Below are 18737 nucleotides of genomic sequence, written 5' to 3'. Positions count from 1 at the left end.
CGCACTCAATCTTAACAACTTCACACAAAACAATGCAGGGCCAGCCTCTTTGCTTCATTTCGCAACGTAACAGGTGAAATTTTTTTCATTCAGACCCTAAGCCATTATTCTCATAGCCTCAAATCTGACCGGCCAAAACCATGCAATGAAACACAATGGATCGTGACTCCGCGCACCGTTTCCAGCCCGCCCTCTTAGTATCGCTTGCCGTCCCGCAGGGTGTCGGCGTACTCGTCCAGGGGACTCCGGATGAGCTTGGTCTCCTTCCACAGGTTGGGGGTGAGGAAGCCGTAGGTGTTGGAGACGGCCACAAAGGTAGCCTTGAGGGTGTTCTCGAGGGTCTTGGTGGAGCCAGCGGACGAGGTGTAGGCGTCCTCGACACCGGCGAGCTGGAGGAATCGCTTGACGGCAGGGGAGGCGACGAGGCCAGTACCGCGGGGAGCGGGGATGAGCTGAAGCTGTAGTCAGTATTTTGATGCTCTCTTTGTTTCCCTCGTTCACGGATGATACTTACACGGACGGTGACGGAACCGCACTTGCCAGACTCCTTGCAGGGCAGGGAGTGAGGCTGACCAAGGTTGGTACCCCAGTAACCTCTTCGGACGGGGATGACGCTGAGCTTGGCGATGATGATGGCGGCACGGATGGCGGTAGCGACTTCCTTGGAGGTCTTGATGCCGAGACCGACGTGGCCCTCGGAGTCACCAATGATGACAATGGCCTTGAATCGGGTTCGCTGACCGGCACGGGTCTGCTTCTGGACGGGCTTGATCTGTAGTTTCGCGACATGTCAGTATTCTTGTTCTCTCCCAATGGCCTCCCATCACAATCGTCTGAGGCTCCTCGTGTAGTCGTTCCGCACCTTCATAACCTCATCCTTGAGCTTGGGCAGGAAGTTGTCGACAATCTGGTACTCCTTGATGGGCAGGGAGTGCAGGTAAATCTCCTCCATGCTGTTGATCTTGCCGGCCTTGACCAATCGACCGAGCTTGGTGACGGGCTGCCACTCCTTCTCCTCGTTCTTGCCACGGCCACGGCCACGACCACGTCCACGTCCACGGCCGCGGTCACCGCCTCGGGATCCGAAACCACCGCCGCGAGAAGCTCCTCGGTCAGCCATCTTGAATGTATATGTTGCGCTGGGGGGGAGTCGACGTCAAAGGTCTGCGCAAAGATGTGGTTTTGGTGTTTCGGCGTTGGGCGTTGCTGGGAACTTTTTCGGCTGGCGGGGTCTGCACACTGAATTTTGGGGAATGTGCTCGAGTTAGCGAGCCCTAATGCGTTTGTGGATTCCTGCCTTGGGGTTAAGGCACAAAAATGGTGGGGTGTGGTTAGCTTCACCTTGGTGGCTCACCGCGGTGAGGAGCTCCGATTCTCGGTGAGACAAACTGACCCCTCACAAATTGATCGGCAAACTTCCGAAACTCCAACGCCGGCATCGCATGAATGCGCATGAAATTGCAACACCATCAGTCAATTGATTCGCAACTATACACCTTGGAGTCTTTGAAAAAGTGTGGAGATGATACAAGAGAACCAAAACTACATTGCGCCCAATGCAGGCGTTCAAGAAACCTCAAGCCATGCGAGAATAGAACTCATGTCACAGAGGGGGATGCATGTTCGTACACGCCTGGCAGCTCCAGGCCATCATTAAGGAGGGTATCGCAACTCAACAGCCTCGTATATCTGCCCTCTCCTAGAGCCAGATCACACCACGTCTATTCCTTTGTTGTCTTGAGAATCAGGTTTTCCGCAGGTTTCACTCGCTGAGCCCATTCGCTATCATGTTTTGTTAGCAGTTGTCATGAAAAGTGTGGGAATTTCACTTACGTCCAGCTGCCGTCGTAGACCCTCCGAGACTCGTGAGAACCAACACCAGCCTCTTCGAGGGCAGTCTCAAGAACGCAGGCAGTCACTCCAGTACCACAACTTGAAATAATAGGGTGGTTAGAGTCCACTCCCTTCTCCTCAAATACCTTCTTCAGCTGGTCGCGGGGGAGGAAGGCCTTAGTCTCAGGGTCCAGAACGGCGTTGAAGGGAATGTTGATAGATCCAGGCATGTGCCCAGAGGAGAGGCCTTCGCGAGGCTCAGGGGCTTCACCAGTAAACCGACCATTGGGTCGAGCATCGAGGATCTGGACGCCCTCGGCACCCTCCTTGTTGTAGTCGTTGGCAATCTCCTTGACCTCCTCGAAGTTTACAACCCGTGTAGACTCGACGTTGGGGATAGGATAAGGACAGCACTCGACGCTGTACAGCTCTCCTGACTCGGTAGGAAGACCCTCTTCCACCCACAGCTTGAAGTTGTTCAGGATATGCACCTTGGGGTGGCCAAAGACCTGCAATGTCCAGCCCACACGGGGGGCACTGAAGATACCAAGCTCCTTGCTGTCATACACCACCACTGTATCCTCTTTTCGAATTCCCAATTCGCTCATGGCGGCGGCAAAGCCCTTGGCGTCGGGGAGCATATGAGGGTAGGGACTGCGCTTGTCGATGACCTTGTCGAGATCGAAAAATCGAGCCTTGGGAATGCGCTGTTCGCGGAATGTTTGGATACCGGATCGACCATCGTTGGGGAGAAACCATGAGGCGCAGAGAGGAATTACTCGGGGCTCAGGGCTGATCGGCGAGGGAGGGTTCTTCTTGAGGGCTTCGTCGAGTTCCTTCGGGGAGACGAGGTAGTTTGAGAAATTCCGCCGGGTGAGCAAGACGGGTCGGAAGACTCTGGAGCCCCATTGGGGCAAGCTAGCTCTTGTTGAGCGACAGAAGGCGACGGCGGCCATGTTGTAGAAGTTGTAGCGGGTTGCGGGATGAGAGAGGGAGGAGTTGTGACTCGTACGAGCCGTTTCGGAGTGGTTGATAAGCCCGAGGCCAAAAGTTGGCGACAACTGCAGCTAAGGCAGGCGGGAAATGCGGCGGGTCAGACGTTGGATAGAGACAGCTAGCAAGAGGCCGAACTGTCCTTGTTCGTCCGCATCACTCGGCGAGAGAGCGCCCGGTTTGTGTGTAGAGGATTGAGGTGAAGTTGGTGACGGTGACGAATTAGTTAGCGGCTCCTTGTGGGATCCGATTTGATAATGGCGACACGGACACGGGCGAGGTTGGCGTCAAAATCAGGAAGGAAGCTGCGGGATTCGGGACCTGCCCTGGAAGCTTTGACCCGGGTTTGCGGCTACTGGCCGGTAGGAGAGCCCAGGGTAGCTGCTCAGTGGAGGGCTTTAGCGGTGCGAGCCCTTTCAGTGGGCGACTCTTAGCGCATGAGGTCACTGAAGCGCCCTCACACAGACGCCCGCCCACCACTTTCCAACCTCAGCTCATGTCAATGTCTCCCCGCCAGCTCCCACACCCAAACCTTGACCCTCCTCCTCCGCGTCAAGGTTCCATCGTCATCTTGACACTTTCGACTCTCTCGAGTCCCTCTCTTATCAATCCCGTGACTCTCCCAGCGGCGAATCACCATGAAAGTAACCATCAAGGAGTGGAACACGGTCGCTACCTGGCGATGGGACATTCCTGAGGACGACGTCTGTGGCATCTGCCAGGTCCACTTCGACGGGACGTGTCCGACTTGCAAATATCCCGGTGATTCTTGCAGCCTGTGTAAGTGGTCTCTCTGACAGGCACAGGCACATCAGGCCATATTCTATGCTCCCATTCTAACAATCTCGTCTCAAAGTATCGGGAAAATGCGGCCACAACTTTCACATGGTCCGACTTCTCCTCCCTTGTCTTTGTTGTCTTTATTGCTCACTGTTGGTGCGTGTTTTTAGCATTGCATACTCGAATGGATCAAGCAGGACTCTTCGAGGGGTCAGTGCCCTATGTGTCGTCAACGTACGTTGCCTATTCTCAACTTTACCCACGGCTCTTAATTGACATGGTCCACAGGGTTTGAGTGGGAAAATCCTCTAGTTCCGAGGCCACCGCAAGCTGGGTAAAGGAGCTCGAGTGTGGGTGGTGTTTGGCGTTATTGGCATATGGAAATGGGTGCCGGGCATACCCTGAACAGGTCGCAGCAAGTCCTTTTTATTGTTCTCCAGCCAGCATTTGCCTGTTATTCATGACATTTAAGATATAGTCTTCGAGTAGTCTCAAGTGATCCTCAACCTGGGAGTAGAAGATACTCCCCCTGGCTCTTTACCCAAGCCAGCAAGTCGTATCTTTCAACATCTCCAACCTCCGGGAGTCAGAGTTGATATTATGCATGTGACGGACATGGAGAGAATGGCATACATTCAGGTGAAATACCCAGTACACTTTGGGCCAGCAAGTAAATGTGAAGGCGGCCACGCGATAAGAGTTTACAAAAGGGGCAACGCAGCCAACACTATAGCCTCCTTGAATCACAAATGCCGATTCTACAGGCACAATTCGACAAGCTACTATGGCGATGACTGGACGTCATAATTTGGGATTTTGAGGATTCACTTGAGAGGTTCAACTTTGCCCGAATATGGATCAATAAAACCTTCTATCCACCATTTCGAGCCCTTGCCATTACTCGTGTGTATGCATATATCTATTATTACAGTCTTTGATCCAAGTTTGAAGCAGTTGGAACCTTTGAAACATTCGTCTTGAAACGATAAAGCAGTCCCTTTCCCCTCTAAGCCTCTGGGACATACACGCCATCCTTGCACAGGACAACCACCTTCTTGAAGAAACGTCGCCACTCAAGAGGATCACCCTTGACCTTGACGAAGCGCACGTCGAGAACCTCAGTGCCGTCAGGTAGAGGCTGCCGGTCGACCTGGATCTCGCCGTGGAGGCTTTGCTGGCGGCCGTCTAGTGCCTTGACCTTGAGCGTGGCTACGGGGCTACCGTAGAGATTTGGTGAGACAGGGGCGAGGGGGACGTTGAGCTGGTGAAGAGCATCGCTGAGCATTTGAATGATGTGAGCAGGAGGCACAGCGGAGAAGAATCGAGTGAGTGACTCCGGTGGACAAATATCGCGGAAACGGCGAGCTTGTTGTGTAAGACTCATGGAAGGGCCAGGAGTGTGGGAGAATTGGGACATGGAAGGTTCGTCGGCGAGAGAGTCCATCATCACGCGACGAGCGTCATGAGCGCGCGAAGGCAGAGACGAAGCTGGGGCAGCCATGGAGCGGAGCGCCGGGCGTTCCCAGTCCCAGTCGCGGTCGACGATGGGGGCTTCAGGCTGGGTCGAGGAGAACCGGCCGGCGTTCAGGCCTGTGTCAAGGTCCATGTTATCGCTAGACGACGGTTGCGATGTGGGTTGCTGGTTAAAGTCGATGCGCAGGTTCTCCAGCATCTGTGTTGCCAGGTAGATGGGATCCGAGACCCGGCCGTCGGCGGTGAGAAGAGCATTGTGTCGTGTGTACCAGGGGTGCTGGCGGACTTGAGTGAAGCTGAAGCGTTTCGTCGGGTCGATGCTCATCATTCCTCGTAGCAGAGAGAGGGCCTCCGAGGGTATCCTCTCCCAGAGTGCGTCGGTGCTGCGGCCCGCTGTGCGAACGTATTCTTGGAACTCCCAACTGCCCTGTGAGGGCTCATCCCATGGGGTATTACCGACCAGAAGGACGAATAGGATGACACCGCAAGACCATACGTCGGCAAGATCTGGTGAGTACTTGGCAGCGTTTGGTGATCTCCTGTCGGCGCGGCCGCAGGCGAGAATCTCAGGGGCGATGTAAGGGGGGCTGCCGCAGAGCGTAGAGCTCATCTTTCGCTGGCCCTTGTACTCAAACATTGTAGCCATTCCAAAATCAGCAAGCTTAAGTGAGCCATCCTGAGAGAGGAGAATGTTCTCTGGTTTGAGATCACGGTGCGCCACGCCCTTGGAGTGCATGAAGCTCACACCGCTGACGAGCTGCACAAAGTAGATCTGGGCAATGTCCTCACGAACACCCACATCGGCCTCGATCTTGTCAAAGAGATCGCCGCCTTCTGCGTACTCCATGGCGATCCAGCGCCAGATAGCATCCTCCCCCGAGGCGAACCACTCAATGATGTTGGGGTGCTGGCCAATGTGTGAGTGGAGGGAGACCTCCATGGCAAGCTGCTTTGTCGAGATACGGCCATGCTTAACGGCGTAGCCCTTGTGGATGAGCTTTACTGCAAAGATTGGTGTTGGAGCATCGAGCGGAATGGCCTTTTTGATCCTGTCCCGTGTTAGTATGGGGTAGCATGTGAGATTTTGGCGAGTGAAACTAACGAGGCATAGGCTCCTCGACCAACGGTCTTGGAAACGATTCGAAAGGGAAGATCCCTTGGTAGAGGATCTAATTGAGACTGATTCATATGTGTTAGCAGGAGAGTAACGTCAAAGAAGTGATGCAAGGCCGTATAAGAACCAAAACGAGGTAAGGATAGCCTGGTGATGCCTCATCCATTCACGGATGAAGAACCACGTGCAAGCGGCACAATCATCAGGAACCATGAACTACCTCGCAGGTACGATCAAAGACAAAAAAAGATGGGGACTTGCCATGATTTCAAACTTGCAACTCTCCAGCTGCCCACGCTGCAAACCCAATCGCGTCGTGAAAAAAGAGGGTTTGACGGGATGATTGGTTCAGTCGTGGTTATGATGCAGGAGTCCCCCAAGTGAAAGGCGGTCGCGTTTTAGGTCGAGTTTGTCGCGTTGCACCGCGTAAAGTGTTTGCTTGTTGCTGTGCGACCCCTAGACATTCAGTGGCATCTGGCGCCCCGCGCTTCCTCCTCCAGCACTTCCCAGGCCTACGGTTTCAGGGCCCAAGCCCCCCATCCGGTTCCATTGGCCGCAGGTGTTCGACTTTGTCGCCCCTCCCTGCCCCAGTCGCGCCGTTGCTGCGGTAAACAATTTAGTTGTTTCCATCCATCCAATGTCTTTGAACTCATAACCTCCCTCGCTCTTCATTATTCCTGTCGCATCCCGATCCCGTTCCCAAAACAAGAAAGAAGGCGTCTCGCGTCAAAAGCTTGTCCTAGCCTCACTTTAAGACCTCCTTCCCCTTCCTTACACTTCCCACTTCTCCCGCATACGCCACCAACTCTACCTCTTCGTCTTCCTTCACAGCCCCTACATCCATACCGACTTCACCTCTTGCCGGTTGCGGAATTGCTTCTTGTGAATAACAATTCCCTTCCTCATCCCGAGTTCTTTTCCATCCCCATTCACGACTTCAGATCCGACATTTTTGCTCGTATCTGTTTCTAGCCTGTGTCTTTCAGCATCACCAACAGCATCATACAATGGATTACACGGAGGACAACCAGAATTCGGCTCCTGGCAGCGTCCCTGCTGCCAAGCTCAACAATGGTCGTTCAGGTCCCGACTCCCAGAGCACTACCAAGAGGTCAGGCAAAGTCCCCTCTCATCGGCAGCTCGCCAACCGCTAACATCATGCAGACTCCAGACCGAGTTGATGCAGCTCATGACGTCGCCCGCTCCCGGCGTCTCGGCCTTTCCCTCCGCCGACGGCAACCTTCTCTCTTGGACCGCCACCATCGAGGGTCCCGACGACACTCCCTATGCCGGTCTCACCTTCAAGCTCAGCTTCGCTTTCCCCTCCAACTACCCCTACGCTGCTCCCACCGTCCTCTTCAAGACACCCATCTACCACCCCAACGTTGACTTCTCTGGTCGCATCTGTCTCGACATCCTCAAGGACAAGTGGACTGCCGCCTACAACATACAGACTGTCCTCCTGAGTCTGCAGAGCTTGCTCGGCGAGCCCAACAAGTACGTATTCCCCTCCGAGTTTCTACATCATGACAAGTCCTAACAACTTTCAGCGCATCCCCCCTCAACGGCGAGGCAGCCGAGCTGTGGGACAAGGACCCCGAGGAGTTTAAGAAGAAGGTGTTGGGACGTCACCAGGACGTCGAGGACGAGTAATTGACTTCTACTGGGGTTTGGTGCTTAGGCTTGCTTGAATAGGGGACAGGAGTACCAGGTGTAAGGATTTTGTTTGATGACTTGTTAGGGATACGGGATTGCATGGCATTTCCTGAACTGGGCAAACAAGGGAGGGATATCGTTTGGGTCAGAAACAGGCAGACCATTGTCGATAGAATACCCTCATCGACATCTCGAGACATCCACGACCACTAGATCCGAAAGACATGATTGATTCGCCCCCATAAATAGCCTTGAAACTGACCACTTCACGCCGAGGCACCGATGATTGTCGTCAAGGTTGGACTTCAAAGCTTTGATCACATTTTCCCTCTGTGTATTTTCAGCGTCAAAAGCCAGTAAGCCGATTGCAACTCCAAATGCCATGCCACCGTAGACCTTGTCCCAGAAGAGAAACTTTTTGCATTTATTCCTCAACAAGGACCGTGGGGAGGCCCTTGGCGTCCTTGACGTTCACAGCCTGAACGTAGCTGTACAGCTTCTCCTTGGCACCCTCCTCGTCATTTCGTCGTCGGGAAATTCGGATTCGGAGTCGGTAGTCAACACCCTTGACACCGTTCTCCCAGACCTTCTTGTTGAGCTGGGGGTCGATGCGGACATCAGAGGTACCCTGGGTTCCTGTTAGCACTGGTGTCGTTGAAAAGTGACAACTCTGCCGGTTCCAATTGCATCTCGCTCGGCGGCAGGTGTCTCGGGTGGGTGGTCGTACCATGGCCTTGGTGGCGAAGGACTTGATCTCCTTGATGGCACGGGGAGCCCTCTTCTTGAAGGTGACACCATGGAGCTTCAACCCATTAGCATATGATCCTGATCTGGAGCTCCGATTGTCGAGCTCTCCTCGTCGAGAAAACGTACTCGCTTGTGCATGTGGATGGTGTACTCGCGGGCGACGACATCCGCAATAGCGGAGCGCTGAGTCTTGCCAGAGGGCTTCTTGGACGACATGGCTGTGTGTGGTTTGTTAGTCGGTCGGTCTGGAGGAAACGACGAGAGTATAGGCGCAGGCTTCGAGGCGCTCGTAATCTCTCAAAGATGTGGTCTTGCGAGGGAGTAGAAGTTGTCGGGGGTATCGTACCTGCGGCTCGTCTCTTTCAAGGTCTGGCGTTGAGAGGTGTTGATTGTCGGAATAGTCAAAATCCCACAAAATCTTTGTGCGTAGGGCAGGCACGAAATTCAGTGGTGGGGAAAGCGAGCCAATGGCCTCGAGCCCTCACTCCCCACCAGGATTTCACGTGACATTGCAGGAACGACCCACTCCTAGCCTCCGAGTTAACGGGAGTTGGCTTAGGGGCCAAGTGTGGCCCGATCCACGTCGACCTGCGGCTGTTTATCGAAGCAACGCATCGTATCGTCGCCTGCATTGCGAGCGATTCCACATTCCAACGGCGACTGATCCTCGAGGCACCGCACCGCAACGTTTCTCTGCGCATCGGCGCCCCTCCTGAGCCCTCCTTCTGTGTTCACAGGGATCGTCTTGACCGGGAGAGAGCGTGCTGCGGTTGCTGCGACAAGGAAGCCTCTTTCTCGTCGTCATCAAAAGGGGGACCTCGTTTCGCGTACCGGACCTTTCCATAAGCTCTCGGCAGTTGACATCACCCGCACCGCCGAAACGAAACGCCTCTTTCTTAATCATCTACACTCTTTAACCCAGCTTCCAACAACCTTGCTCAACATGGCTGAGCACGAACCTGTCACCACCATGGCCTCGCCGTCACCGCAGCCTGACATGGCGCGAAACCGACTTCCAACGCTGTTCGAGGTGTTGAGCCGTCGCACCCTGCCGCCTGTCGACCTGTTCTCGTTCTACATTTATATGCGAGACCAGCAGAGATCCGTGGACTATCTCGACTTCTGGTAGGTAAACGAGAAGTTCGGTGGCCTGGACAAATCACTGACAAACACAGGCTCGATGTCGCCCAGCACATGTCTCTCTGCCGTCACTATGTGCGAGAGCTCAGACGTTCGGTCCTCATTGGCACGCCCGAGATGCAATCCAAGAGATCATCTGCTATTCTAGAGAACATTGGCGACCTGGAACCCCGAGCGGCTGGCCCCTCGATGTACGCCACGGAGAAGGAGAAGAACCAGGATGCCCAGATGTCTGCTTTCCTGCGAGAGGAACAACACGAGTCCCCGCAGAGCACCACCGCGCCTGTGCGACCCAGCCCTCAGTTCAGCAACTCGCACGATATCACCACTGACTCCAATTCTCCCGCCCACACGGTTGCGCGACAGGACATTCGCGCCTCGGCGGAGAAGATTCTCTACACCTTCCTACTTCCCGGCGCTGAGCGAGAGATCACCCTTCCTGGCTCCATCACCCAGGAGGTTACCACAGCAATCGAGGAGTATGGCCGTGACGATCCCGAAGTATTCGATGTGGCCAAGGACTACGTCTTTCAAGCGATGGAGCGAGATGCCTTTCCCGGATTCCTGAGAATGAAGGCTCTTGGCAACCTGATCCCGCCAACCCTCATCATGAGGCTGATCTTGGGTCTCATTGCCATGTTTGGCGCCTTCTGGACTGGCTTCATTCTCATTTTCCTCGACAAGTCTCGTCTGACGAAATGCTGGGTAAGCTCACTTGTACACGTCGTTTAGGCCCCCACTGACCATTGCCAGCTCATCATCCCCTTCACCATCGGTGTCTATTTCCTTGCGTCTTACCAGTACTCACTCGACCCGATTATGGCTCTGGTCGGCTTCAGCGAGTACACCCTTTTCAACTTCTCTCGCATCCGCGAACCGTACATCCGAAAACTACTCGCCAAGCGAGCTCTCATGGTCCTGGCGGTCACCATTCTCATCGATGCCGGACTCTGCGTTCTCTTTATCCTCGTACCAGGCAAGCGCCTGTAGGCACATGTTCTTGTCGAACAACCACGGCCATTAATGCCGGCCGTTACTGGCCTTCGGATTTCTTTCTAGAGCAAGCCACTAGGCGAGATTTATACAGGGACAGAAAAAAGTTTCACGACCGTAATGACTTTGAGAGCTTTGATTCGGCAGCGATATCAGCCGCCCTTCACAATGGAGGTTGTGGCCCTTTTTCTTTTCTCTTTGGAATGTTGGCGTCTGGAGATCTATCTGTGTTGTATCATCTAGGGCTTGCGTGTAACTTAGCTATTCTGCAGCCTCTGCTTTGAGATGCCACATCTCGGAGTTTCTGGCTATGTCATGTTTCTTCTCTTCTTGGCCATCATTATGTAGGGTGGTAGCGTCACAGTTATGGTACAGGCACTGGCGGCACTCGGTACTAGGGGTAGCTAATCAAGGGCGTTATGTCGTCTATTACATCATGGTTCTTCGTGATACATTTGTTTTATGCAGTTCTCGCCGCCGTGTCTAGCCGTCATCAGGGACACTGAGTATCATCACATCTTGCGCTTGCTGGCTCGCTTCTTCTCCTCCTCAGACTCGTCCACGTCCATGAGCTCACTCTCTGGCAGGCTACCGACTTCCATGACAGGCCGCTTGTTAAGACCTCTTCTATTGATCATTTCCCTCGTCAAGCCCGTCATGCCGAACGCGCGAGCGCTACCCTCCTGGGCATCACTCACTTGCTGCTTGAGCTTATCGTCAGCAGCACGCTGCTCCCGCTGTCGCGCCGTCGCCGCCGTCTGGATATCTTTGATCTGGGTTTCCAAGTCTCCGAGAGTCGAAGTGCAGCGGTCTGACCATGCCTTCAGCGCCGTCGCCAGGTCAGGTATCGCTCCCGGGGCGAGGTCACGTAGGGGCGCGACGCTGGTGACCTGGACGGCAGCACGGGCTGGGTCGAGCGTGGCATGGAGAAGACCGGCGTAAACGGCCGAGATGACGAGGGTTTCAACTTCACGGTCTCCGGGCAAGTCGAGAGCATCCTGTAGCGCGGCGTAGGATAGGTTCTTTCTGTCTCGGGCTAGTGTGAGGAGCGAGAGCTGACGGAGCTTTGTTGCCTGGGCCTCTGAAAGGGCGGGTAGGCCCTCGGTGGTTTTGTAGGAAGCGTATGTGCCATAGGCGAATGTCTGGAGGAGTGTAAGGTGTGGCGCGAACTCTGAACCAGTGAGGCCCTGGATGGCGGGTGTTTGGAGGAGCTCGGTGAAGAGAAAGGTGTTTTGGGCGGAGGTGGCTCGGGTGACGAGGTCGGCGGCGGCGCGGGGAGAGGTGGCCGACTTGGAGAGAGCGAGAAAGGGCTATCTAGGGTTAGTATTCTGTCATGTTGGTCGACTATGGGTTCAAGGGCGTACCTCGAGGGCGTTGAGAGCTTTTGTCTGCTCCATGATGGGCTGCGGTTGAGGCTACAGCCTCGCGGGGTGGAGGTTCACGGTGACAAGACAATGAACAGAGTCAGAATGTTCAGCGGCCGTTGGATTGAGGAGGGTCGTATAACTCTTGTGTTTCGTTCTACTCAGGTTCTTCCCAGCTGGATAATTCGCCGGTGATGCCTGGTTCCTTGTGTTTTGTTGGTTACTTGAAGTTGCTGAAGTAATAGGCAGATGCAGTTGCATGTTGGAGCTCGCCCGGAGGTGAGGCTGGGGGCCTGTGGCGGCGCGGGGCTCATCCTGTGGGGAAGAGTCGTGGGGTCTTTGAGGAATGTGAGCCCAGACTTAAAAAGTTGAAGTTGACTTACCCTACGACATCGTGCCGACGGGCCGTTGACGTTGGGAAATCTTATTGAAACGACATGGACAGTTTCTTAATTGCTCTACACCTCTTGGATATACAGAATACATGCTTTGTGCATTATTTAGATGCTCAGGAGCATTGGTCGAGAAGGGAGTGTTCAGTCAATTGACAGAAACTAACTTCCAATGATACGAGAACCATGAACTTGATCATTCTCAGCATTGACAACAGCCACGACATTACTAGCGGACATGTGCGCATCGGAGTAATGATCGTATCCTAGGTCTCGAACCTAGCACAGCTGTTCAGCCATGTTAGAGTATGATGGCTGGAGTCAGCAATTCACATAGACAGTTTTCAACTCCGCTGACAAACCACGGATGCATGTTCCAAGCCGTGTTACACAGGCGTCCCCGAATAAGCACACGCTACTGCCGGAACCTTTGCCATCTTGCCAGATCGCCCTCGGCCACGGCTGCGCAGCTGACCTACAGCCTCAGCTGGATGTAGCCACGCTTACACGAGCTGTCGGAACAAGTGAGACCCGGCTTGCATCTCACTCTTGGACGGCATGGCGTCTTACAAGACATCAAGACACTGCCGTCTTAGTTGCAGGCGGTGATTGGTAAACGTCGTCAAAACGCTGGTGACAGAGTTGCGATCGACGGCTCCTAGGTCGAAAGAGTGAAGCTTGAAATTAACCATCACAGCCCTCTGCGTCTTCTTGGACAAGTTCATGTCTGTTCAGCGACCGACACTGAGCCTAGCCTCGATAGCTTGGCAAAGTCAAAGTCTGGTTGGACGGCAAGGTCAATCGGAGGCTGCCCCCGCGAGAGATCGACGCTCACGTCTTTGAGGGCGTGGGATGGCGACATCACGAAACAGGAAACTACGGAGCATCGGCAGTGCTCTTCTGGGAGAGGAGTGAGACGGCAGATGTGGACAGCAATGCAAATATAAACACGGGTCAGTTGCGCCTCTCTTGTGTGGTTGCAGCGACTCTCTCACTCACCCTCCTGCACACACACTCTTTTTCCAACTGCACCACCAGTGCATCAGAAGCGTGGATCACATTCCCCGTTTGTATCATTCGGCCAATCGCTTCACAAGGAAGAGCGACTTGCCCAGCGGGTGGATCACGCCCAAGAATCCCGCCCCCAGCGTCTCAGGCCTTGCGCGCGCCCTAAGCTCCAGTCCAATCCATTGTGGTGCCAGTGTCCGCAGGTGACAAACAGGACGGGACAGAGCGTTCATTGTTCTGTGCTAGCAAGCGACAGAACAAGAAGGCAAAAAGACCCTTGACTGACGGACACCCCTGCAACAAAGATTTCCGCGGCTCCTGCAGACGCTCCCTGTCTCATCATCAATCCCACCAACGAGACTTGTCGGACAACGTCAAACCGTCCGGGAACCGGTCCAAATCTGGAACTTGGCCGCAACAGCCGCTGAGCCAAGACCTCGTCAAAACTGCTTCGGATCTGGGATAATCTGGCTGAGGAGCCTGCTCTCTGCCCTGCGGCCGTCGTAATGCTGTGCTAAGAGGCGTGTGAGTCCCTTCCCTTCCCTTCCCCTGAGCCTGGGTGCGAATGGGCAATAAAATGCCGTCGCATCCGTCTCATGTCGTGTCCTGGTTCTCGTCCTGGTCTAGGCGTCCTCTTTTTTTTTTCCCCTTCTCACCCAAGTGGTCATTCATTTTGTACCCATTTCGTTTTGTTACTAACGACAAAATCGCCCAGTCTCGATTACTGACGTCTCGATCAATTGAACGACGACCCGCCTCAGCTCGACAAGAAAGAAGCCGGTCTTCGGGGTCCAGTGGCGTCGTTTTCCAGCCTCGTTCACTTAACGTTATCAATCAGCATCAGCTGTTGTTTTCTACTCCATTTTCCTTTAGTCTGCCTGCTACCTACCTGCTTTTAGCTGCGTTTCCTCATTGCGGCTTTTCCTTTACTTTTTCCCTTCTGTCCGAGCTACTGCTCGCTTTATTATTGGCTGAATTTCATCATCATTGTGGCGATACGAGTTGATTTCCACCAAATGCCCGTGGCTGGAATAGCGAACTGAGGGACCAAAGCTACTGGGGAACGAACCCAGCACAGTCAGCCAACCAACCACCACGACTAATTAACCGCGAGAACCACGTTCCGTCGACTCCGCCCGCCACTGTCTCTCTTATCACCAACAACCATCTCCCGCTCTCGGTGCTCTTGGAGAGCATATCAATCAAACGAGGAGGCTCGCGGGCCATAACACGTCCGTCGCCATGGCTCCCTCGTACATTCAGGTCCCCTCGAGGGAACAGGGCAATGACGTTGGCGCTGCGGATGCCGCCCTCTCCGTGCCCAGGAGCGCTGGCGCCGGCGCCCACCTCGCTACCACGGCTCTCCGCGTGGACGGTATGACGTGAGTTGCTTGCTCGCCCCAACATCAACCGCCTCCGGACATTCCGGCTCCGCCATGCCGAGAAATCCTTGGCCGGACATGGCTTTGGATATATGACTAACGCCTATTCCTCTACAGATGCGGCGCATGTACTTCTGCTGTTGAAGCTGGCTTCAAGGGCGTCGATGGTGTCGGAAACGTCTCAGTCAGTCTGGTTATGGAGCGCGCAGTCGTCATGCACGATCCCAATGTCATCTCTGCCGCTCAGATTCAAGAAATTATCGAGGATAGAGGCTTCGACGCCGAGGTCCTCTCTACCGACCTTCCGAGTCCTGCTTTCAAGCCCATCGGTAGCATCAACCTCCTCGATGGAGACGACGACTTTGTCACGACTACCGTTGCCGTCGAGGGCATGACCTGCGGCGCCTGCACCTCTGCTGTCGAGGGCGGCTTCAAGGCTGTCCCGGGCGTCAAGAGCTTTAGCATCTCTCTACTATCCGAGCGAGCCGTCATCGAGCACGACCCCGATCTGCTCACCGCGGAGCAGATTGCCGAGATCATTGAGGACCGAGGCTTCGACGCTACGATTATCGACTCGGGAAAGTCGGCCGCGGACAAGACGACGAAGGATTCTGGAAGCGTCGGCGACGTCGCCATCACGACAGTTGCCATCGAAGGCATGACGTGCGGCGCATGCACGTCGGCCGTTGAAGGCGGATTCAAGGGTCTAGAAGGTGTCCTGAAATTCAACATCAGCCTGCTAGCGGAACGAGCCGTCATCACGCACGACGTCACCAAGCTTTCACCGGAGAAGATTGCAGAAATCATTGACGACCGGGGATTCGACGCCAAGATTCTTTCGACGCAGTCCGCCGGCGACCACCCAAGCGGCTCGTCATCCAATGCGCAGTTCAAGGTCTACGGTGTGCCCGATGCGGCTGCAGCGGAAGCTTTGGAGGCTACATTAGCTGCGCATCACGGCGTCGACTCCGTTTCGTTGAACCTCGCCTCCTCACGACTCACCATCAACCACCAGCCCAGCGTTATCGGCCTGCGAGCTATTGTTGAGGCCGTTGAGGCGGCGGGCTACAATGCCCTGGTCGCGGATAACCAGGACAACAATGCCCAGCTCGAGTCCCTGGCCAAGACCCGCGAGATCAACGAATGGCGGAACGCTTTCCGCACTTCTCTAGCTTTTGCTATTCCTGTCTTTATCATTGGCATGGTACTGCCAATGTGTGCGTCTGAGCTCGACTTTGGAGGCTACGAGCTGGCCCCCGGCCTGTTTCTCGGCGATGTTATCTGTTTGTTGCTCACGATACCCGTCCAATTCGGCATTGGAAAGCGATTTTATATATCCGCCTATAAGTCCCTCAAGCACCGTTCCCCTACGATGGATGTCCTGGTCATTTTGGGCACTTCGTGCGCCTTTTTCTTCAGCATCCTTACAATGGTAGTTTCACTGCTTGTGCCCCCTCACACAAGGCCTAGCACCATCTTTGACACGAGCACCATGCTCATCACCTTCATCACTCTCGGACGTTATCTGGAGAACAGCGCCAAGGGTCAGACTTCCAGGGCCCTTTCTCGTCTCATGTCTCTGGCGCCTCCTATGGCTACCATCTACGCGGATCCAATTGCTGCTGAAAAGGCTGCTGAGACTTGGGACAAGGACCCAATTACGCCCCGAACTCCCGGACTCCTGGTCTTGGTGGATCAGCCTTCGAGGAGAAACTCATCCCTACAGAGCTGTTGCAGGTTGGTGACATAGTGGTTCTCCGACCTGGCGACAAGCTTCCCGCAGACGGAGTCCTTGTCCGCGGTGAGGCCTACGTTGATGAGAGTATGGTGACGGGCGAGGCGATGCCCGTTCAGAAGCGAGTGGGCGACAACGTCATTGGCGGTACTGTCAATGGCGACGGCCGAGTCGACTTTCGAGTCACCCGTGCTGGACGTGACACTCAGCTTAGCCAGATCGTCAAGCTGGTCCAAGATGCGCAGACAACCCGGGCACCCATCCAGCGACTCGCCGATACCCTTGCTGGCTACTTTGTCCCTGCCATTCTGGTACTGGGAGTGTCGACGTTCCTCTGCTGGATGGTTCTTAGTCATGTTCTCTCCAACCCACCCAAGATCTTTCTGCAGGACTCCAGCGGCGGCAAGGTTATGGTTTGCGTTAAGCTCTGCATCTCCGTCATCGTTTTTGCATGCCCCTGCGCCCTTGGTCTGGCCACGCCTACCGCCGTCATGGTCGGCACAGGTGTTGGCGCTGAGAACGGTATCCTGATCAAGGGCGGCGCAGCCCTCGAGAGAACTACCAAGGTGACCCAGATCGTCCTTGACAAGACCGGCACTATCACCCATGGCAAGATGAGCGTTGTCGAGTACAGCATTGAATCTGCATGGGATGACAATGGATGGCGCCGTCGACTTTGGTGGACCATTGTTGGTCTTGCTGAGATGGGTAGCGAACACCCCGTGGGTAAGGCCGTTCTCGCAGGAGCCCGTACTGAACTAGACATTGAAGTCGATGGCGTCATTGAAGGCAGCGTCGGAGAGTTCAAGGCGGCCGTCGGCAAGGGTGTGAATGCTCTGGTTGAACCTGCGTCAGCCGTTGACCGCGCTCGTTATCGTGTGCTTCTCGGAAACGTTGCGTTCTTGCAGGATAACGGAGTTGATGTACCCAAAGAAGCCATGGAGGCGTCAGAGCATCTCAACTCGAGCGCGAGCAAGGCAGCAGGAAAGGCACCCGCTACTGGCACAACCAACATTTTTGTGGCCATCGATGGCTCTTATGGTGGTCACCTCTGCCTGGCCGACTCCATCAAGGAGGGTGCTGCTGCCGCCATCTCGGTGCTTCATCAGATGGGCGTCAAGACAGCTATCGTGACTGGCGATCAACGGTCCACTGCCCTCAGCGTCGCCGCTGCAGTGGGCATCTCCCCTGACAACGTCTACGCTGGTGTTAGCCCCGACCAGAAGCAGGCTATTCTGAAAGAGATTCAAGCGCAGGGCGAGATCGTCGCCATGGTTGGTGATGGCATCAATGACTCTCCTGCGTTGGTGACGGCTGATGTTGGTATCGCCATGGCCAGCGGCACAGATGTAGCCATGGAGGCCGCAGACCTGGTGCTCATGCGCCCGACAGATCTGATGGACATTCCTGCAGCGCTCAACCTCACACGCTACATTTTCCGTCGCATCAAGCTCAACCTTGCGTGGGCGTGCCTGTACAACCTGGTCGGACTGCCCATCGCCATGGGTTTCTTCCTTCCCCTAGGCTTCCACATGCATCCTATGATGGCAGGCTTCGCAATGGCGTGCAGCAGCGTTAGCGTCGTTGTAAGTAGCCTCCTGCTCAAGTTCTGGAAGAGACCTAGGTGGATGGACGAGGCGGCTGCGGCTCCTCACGGTGGCCTGCACTGGAAGGGCGGACGTGGCATCTTTGGCTGGGTGCGCGAGGTTCTGGGAAGAAGAAAGGTGAAGAAGGAGGAAGGATACGTGCCGTTGTCCAACCTAGAGGCGGCGGAAGTATAACATAACATCTGATGATGCATTGTTTCGCAAGCGGTGGAGTTGCTGTTTGGTGTAGATATGTATAGCCGATTTACTCAATCTTGATGATATCCTGTAAGTAGTCAAAATATGTTCAAATATCAACCGGCGCCCTCGGAATGATCAAGTCAACTTGGGTACTCGTCTCTTATTATTCCAATCTGCCGACCCCTTTCACATCCCTGCTCTTTCGGCTCTGCGCATGGATAACGCGATCGATGGCAGTTGCTCGTGTGGTGGTCGGGTGGTGCTCGTATGTTGACATGTGGTGTATAGACACATACGTATGCGAGCACGGACTCGGATTAGATGGTGCACGTCTCGGTTC

At 54.8% G+C, this 18737-nt stretch overlaps 8 protein-coding genes across 8 annotated transcripts; 3 read left to right on the top strand and 5 right to left on the bottom strand.

Moving 5' to 3' along the window:
* Positions 1-194: 194 nt before the first annotated feature.
* Positions 195-1120, bottom strand: MRS44_000339 (uncharacterized protein; the record flags this gene model as incomplete). Its single annotated transcript, XM_065623991.1, has 3 exons — positions 195-458; positions 515-772; positions 863-1120. The coding sequence occupies 3 exons, from the start codon at positions 1118-1120 to the stop codon at positions 195-197; spliced, it is 780 nt and encodes a 259-aa protein (XP_065479723.1).
* Positions 1121-1721: 601 nt separating this feature from the next.
* MRS44_000338 (uncharacterized protein) lies at positions 1722-2789 on the bottom strand (the record flags this gene model as incomplete). Its single annotated transcript, XM_046276869.2, has 2 exons — positions 1722-1782; positions 1834-2789. The coding sequence occupies 2 exons, from the start codon at positions 2787-2789 to the stop codon at positions 1722-1724; spliced, it is 1017 nt and encodes a 338-aa protein (XP_046129535.1).
* Positions 2790-4612: 1823 nt separating this feature from the next.
* On the bottom strand, positions 4613-6267 carry MRS44_000337 (uncharacterized protein; the record flags this gene model as incomplete). Its single annotated transcript, XM_046276871.2, has 2 exons — positions 4613-6128; positions 6182-6267. The coding sequence occupies 2 exons, from the start codon at positions 6265-6267 to the stop codon at positions 4613-4615; spliced, it is 1602 nt and encodes a 533-aa protein (XP_046129537.1).
* Positions 6268-7200: 933 nt separating this feature from the next.
* On the top strand, positions 7201-7846 carry MRS44_000336 (uncharacterized protein; the record flags this gene model as incomplete). The annotated part of the gene is made up of 3 exons (XM_046278753.2): positions 7201-7304; positions 7358-7690; positions 7744-7846. 3 exons carry the CDS (start codon positions 7201-7203, stop codon positions 7844-7846), a joined length of 540 nt encoding a protein of 179 aa, XP_046129538.1.
* A 427-nt stretch (positions 7847-8273) lies between these two features.
* On the bottom strand, positions 8274-8812 carry MRS44_000335 (60S ribosomal protein eL31; the record flags this gene model as incomplete). The annotated part of the gene is made up of 3 exons (XM_046271192.1): positions 8274-8477; positions 8577-8651; positions 8723-8812. The coding sequence occupies 3 exons, from the start codon at positions 8810-8812 to the stop codon at positions 8274-8276; spliced, it is 369 nt and encodes a 122-aa protein (XP_046129539.1).
* A 727-nt stretch (positions 8813-9539) lies between these two features.
* MRS44_000334 (uncharacterized protein) lies at positions 9540-10726 on the top strand (the record flags this gene model as incomplete). Its single annotated transcript, XM_046272898.2, has 3 exons — positions 9540-9721; positions 9772-10441; positions 10490-10726. The coding sequence occupies 3 exons, from the start codon at positions 9540-9542 to the stop codon at positions 10724-10726; spliced, it is 1089 nt and encodes a 362-aa protein (XP_046129540.2).
* Positions 10727-11241: 515 nt separating this feature from the next.
* On the bottom strand, positions 11242-12126 carry MRS44_000333 (uncharacterized protein; the record flags this gene model as incomplete). Its single annotated transcript, XM_046272683.2, has 2 exons — positions 11242-12039; positions 12094-12126. The coding sequence occupies 2 exons, from the start codon at positions 12124-12126 to the stop codon at positions 11242-11244; spliced, it is 831 nt and encodes a 276-aa protein (XP_046129541.1).
* Positions 12127-14735: 2609 nt separating this feature from the next.
* On the top strand, positions 14736-18391 carry MRS44_000332 (uncharacterized protein; the record flags this gene model as incomplete). The annotated part of the gene is made up of 3 exons (XM_065623990.1): positions 14736-14875; positions 14993-16559; positions 16613-18391. 3 exons carry the CDS (start codon positions 14736-14738, stop codon positions 18389-18391), a joined length of 3486 nt encoding a protein of 1161 aa, XP_065479722.1.
* Positions 18392-18737: the final 346 nt, after the last annotated feature.

Source organism: Fusarium solani, assembly GCF_023522795.1.
Source record: "Fusarium solani strain SB1 chromosome Unknown bctg00000000, whole genome shotgun sequence".
Classification (NCBI taxonomy): domain Eukaryota; kingdom Fungi; phylum Ascomycota; class Sordariomycetes; order Hypocreales; family Nectriaceae; genus Fusarium; species Fusarium solani.
The sequence above is the reverse complement of the archived record's forward strand: the minus strand, read 5'-3'. Positions and strand labels throughout refer to the sequence as shown.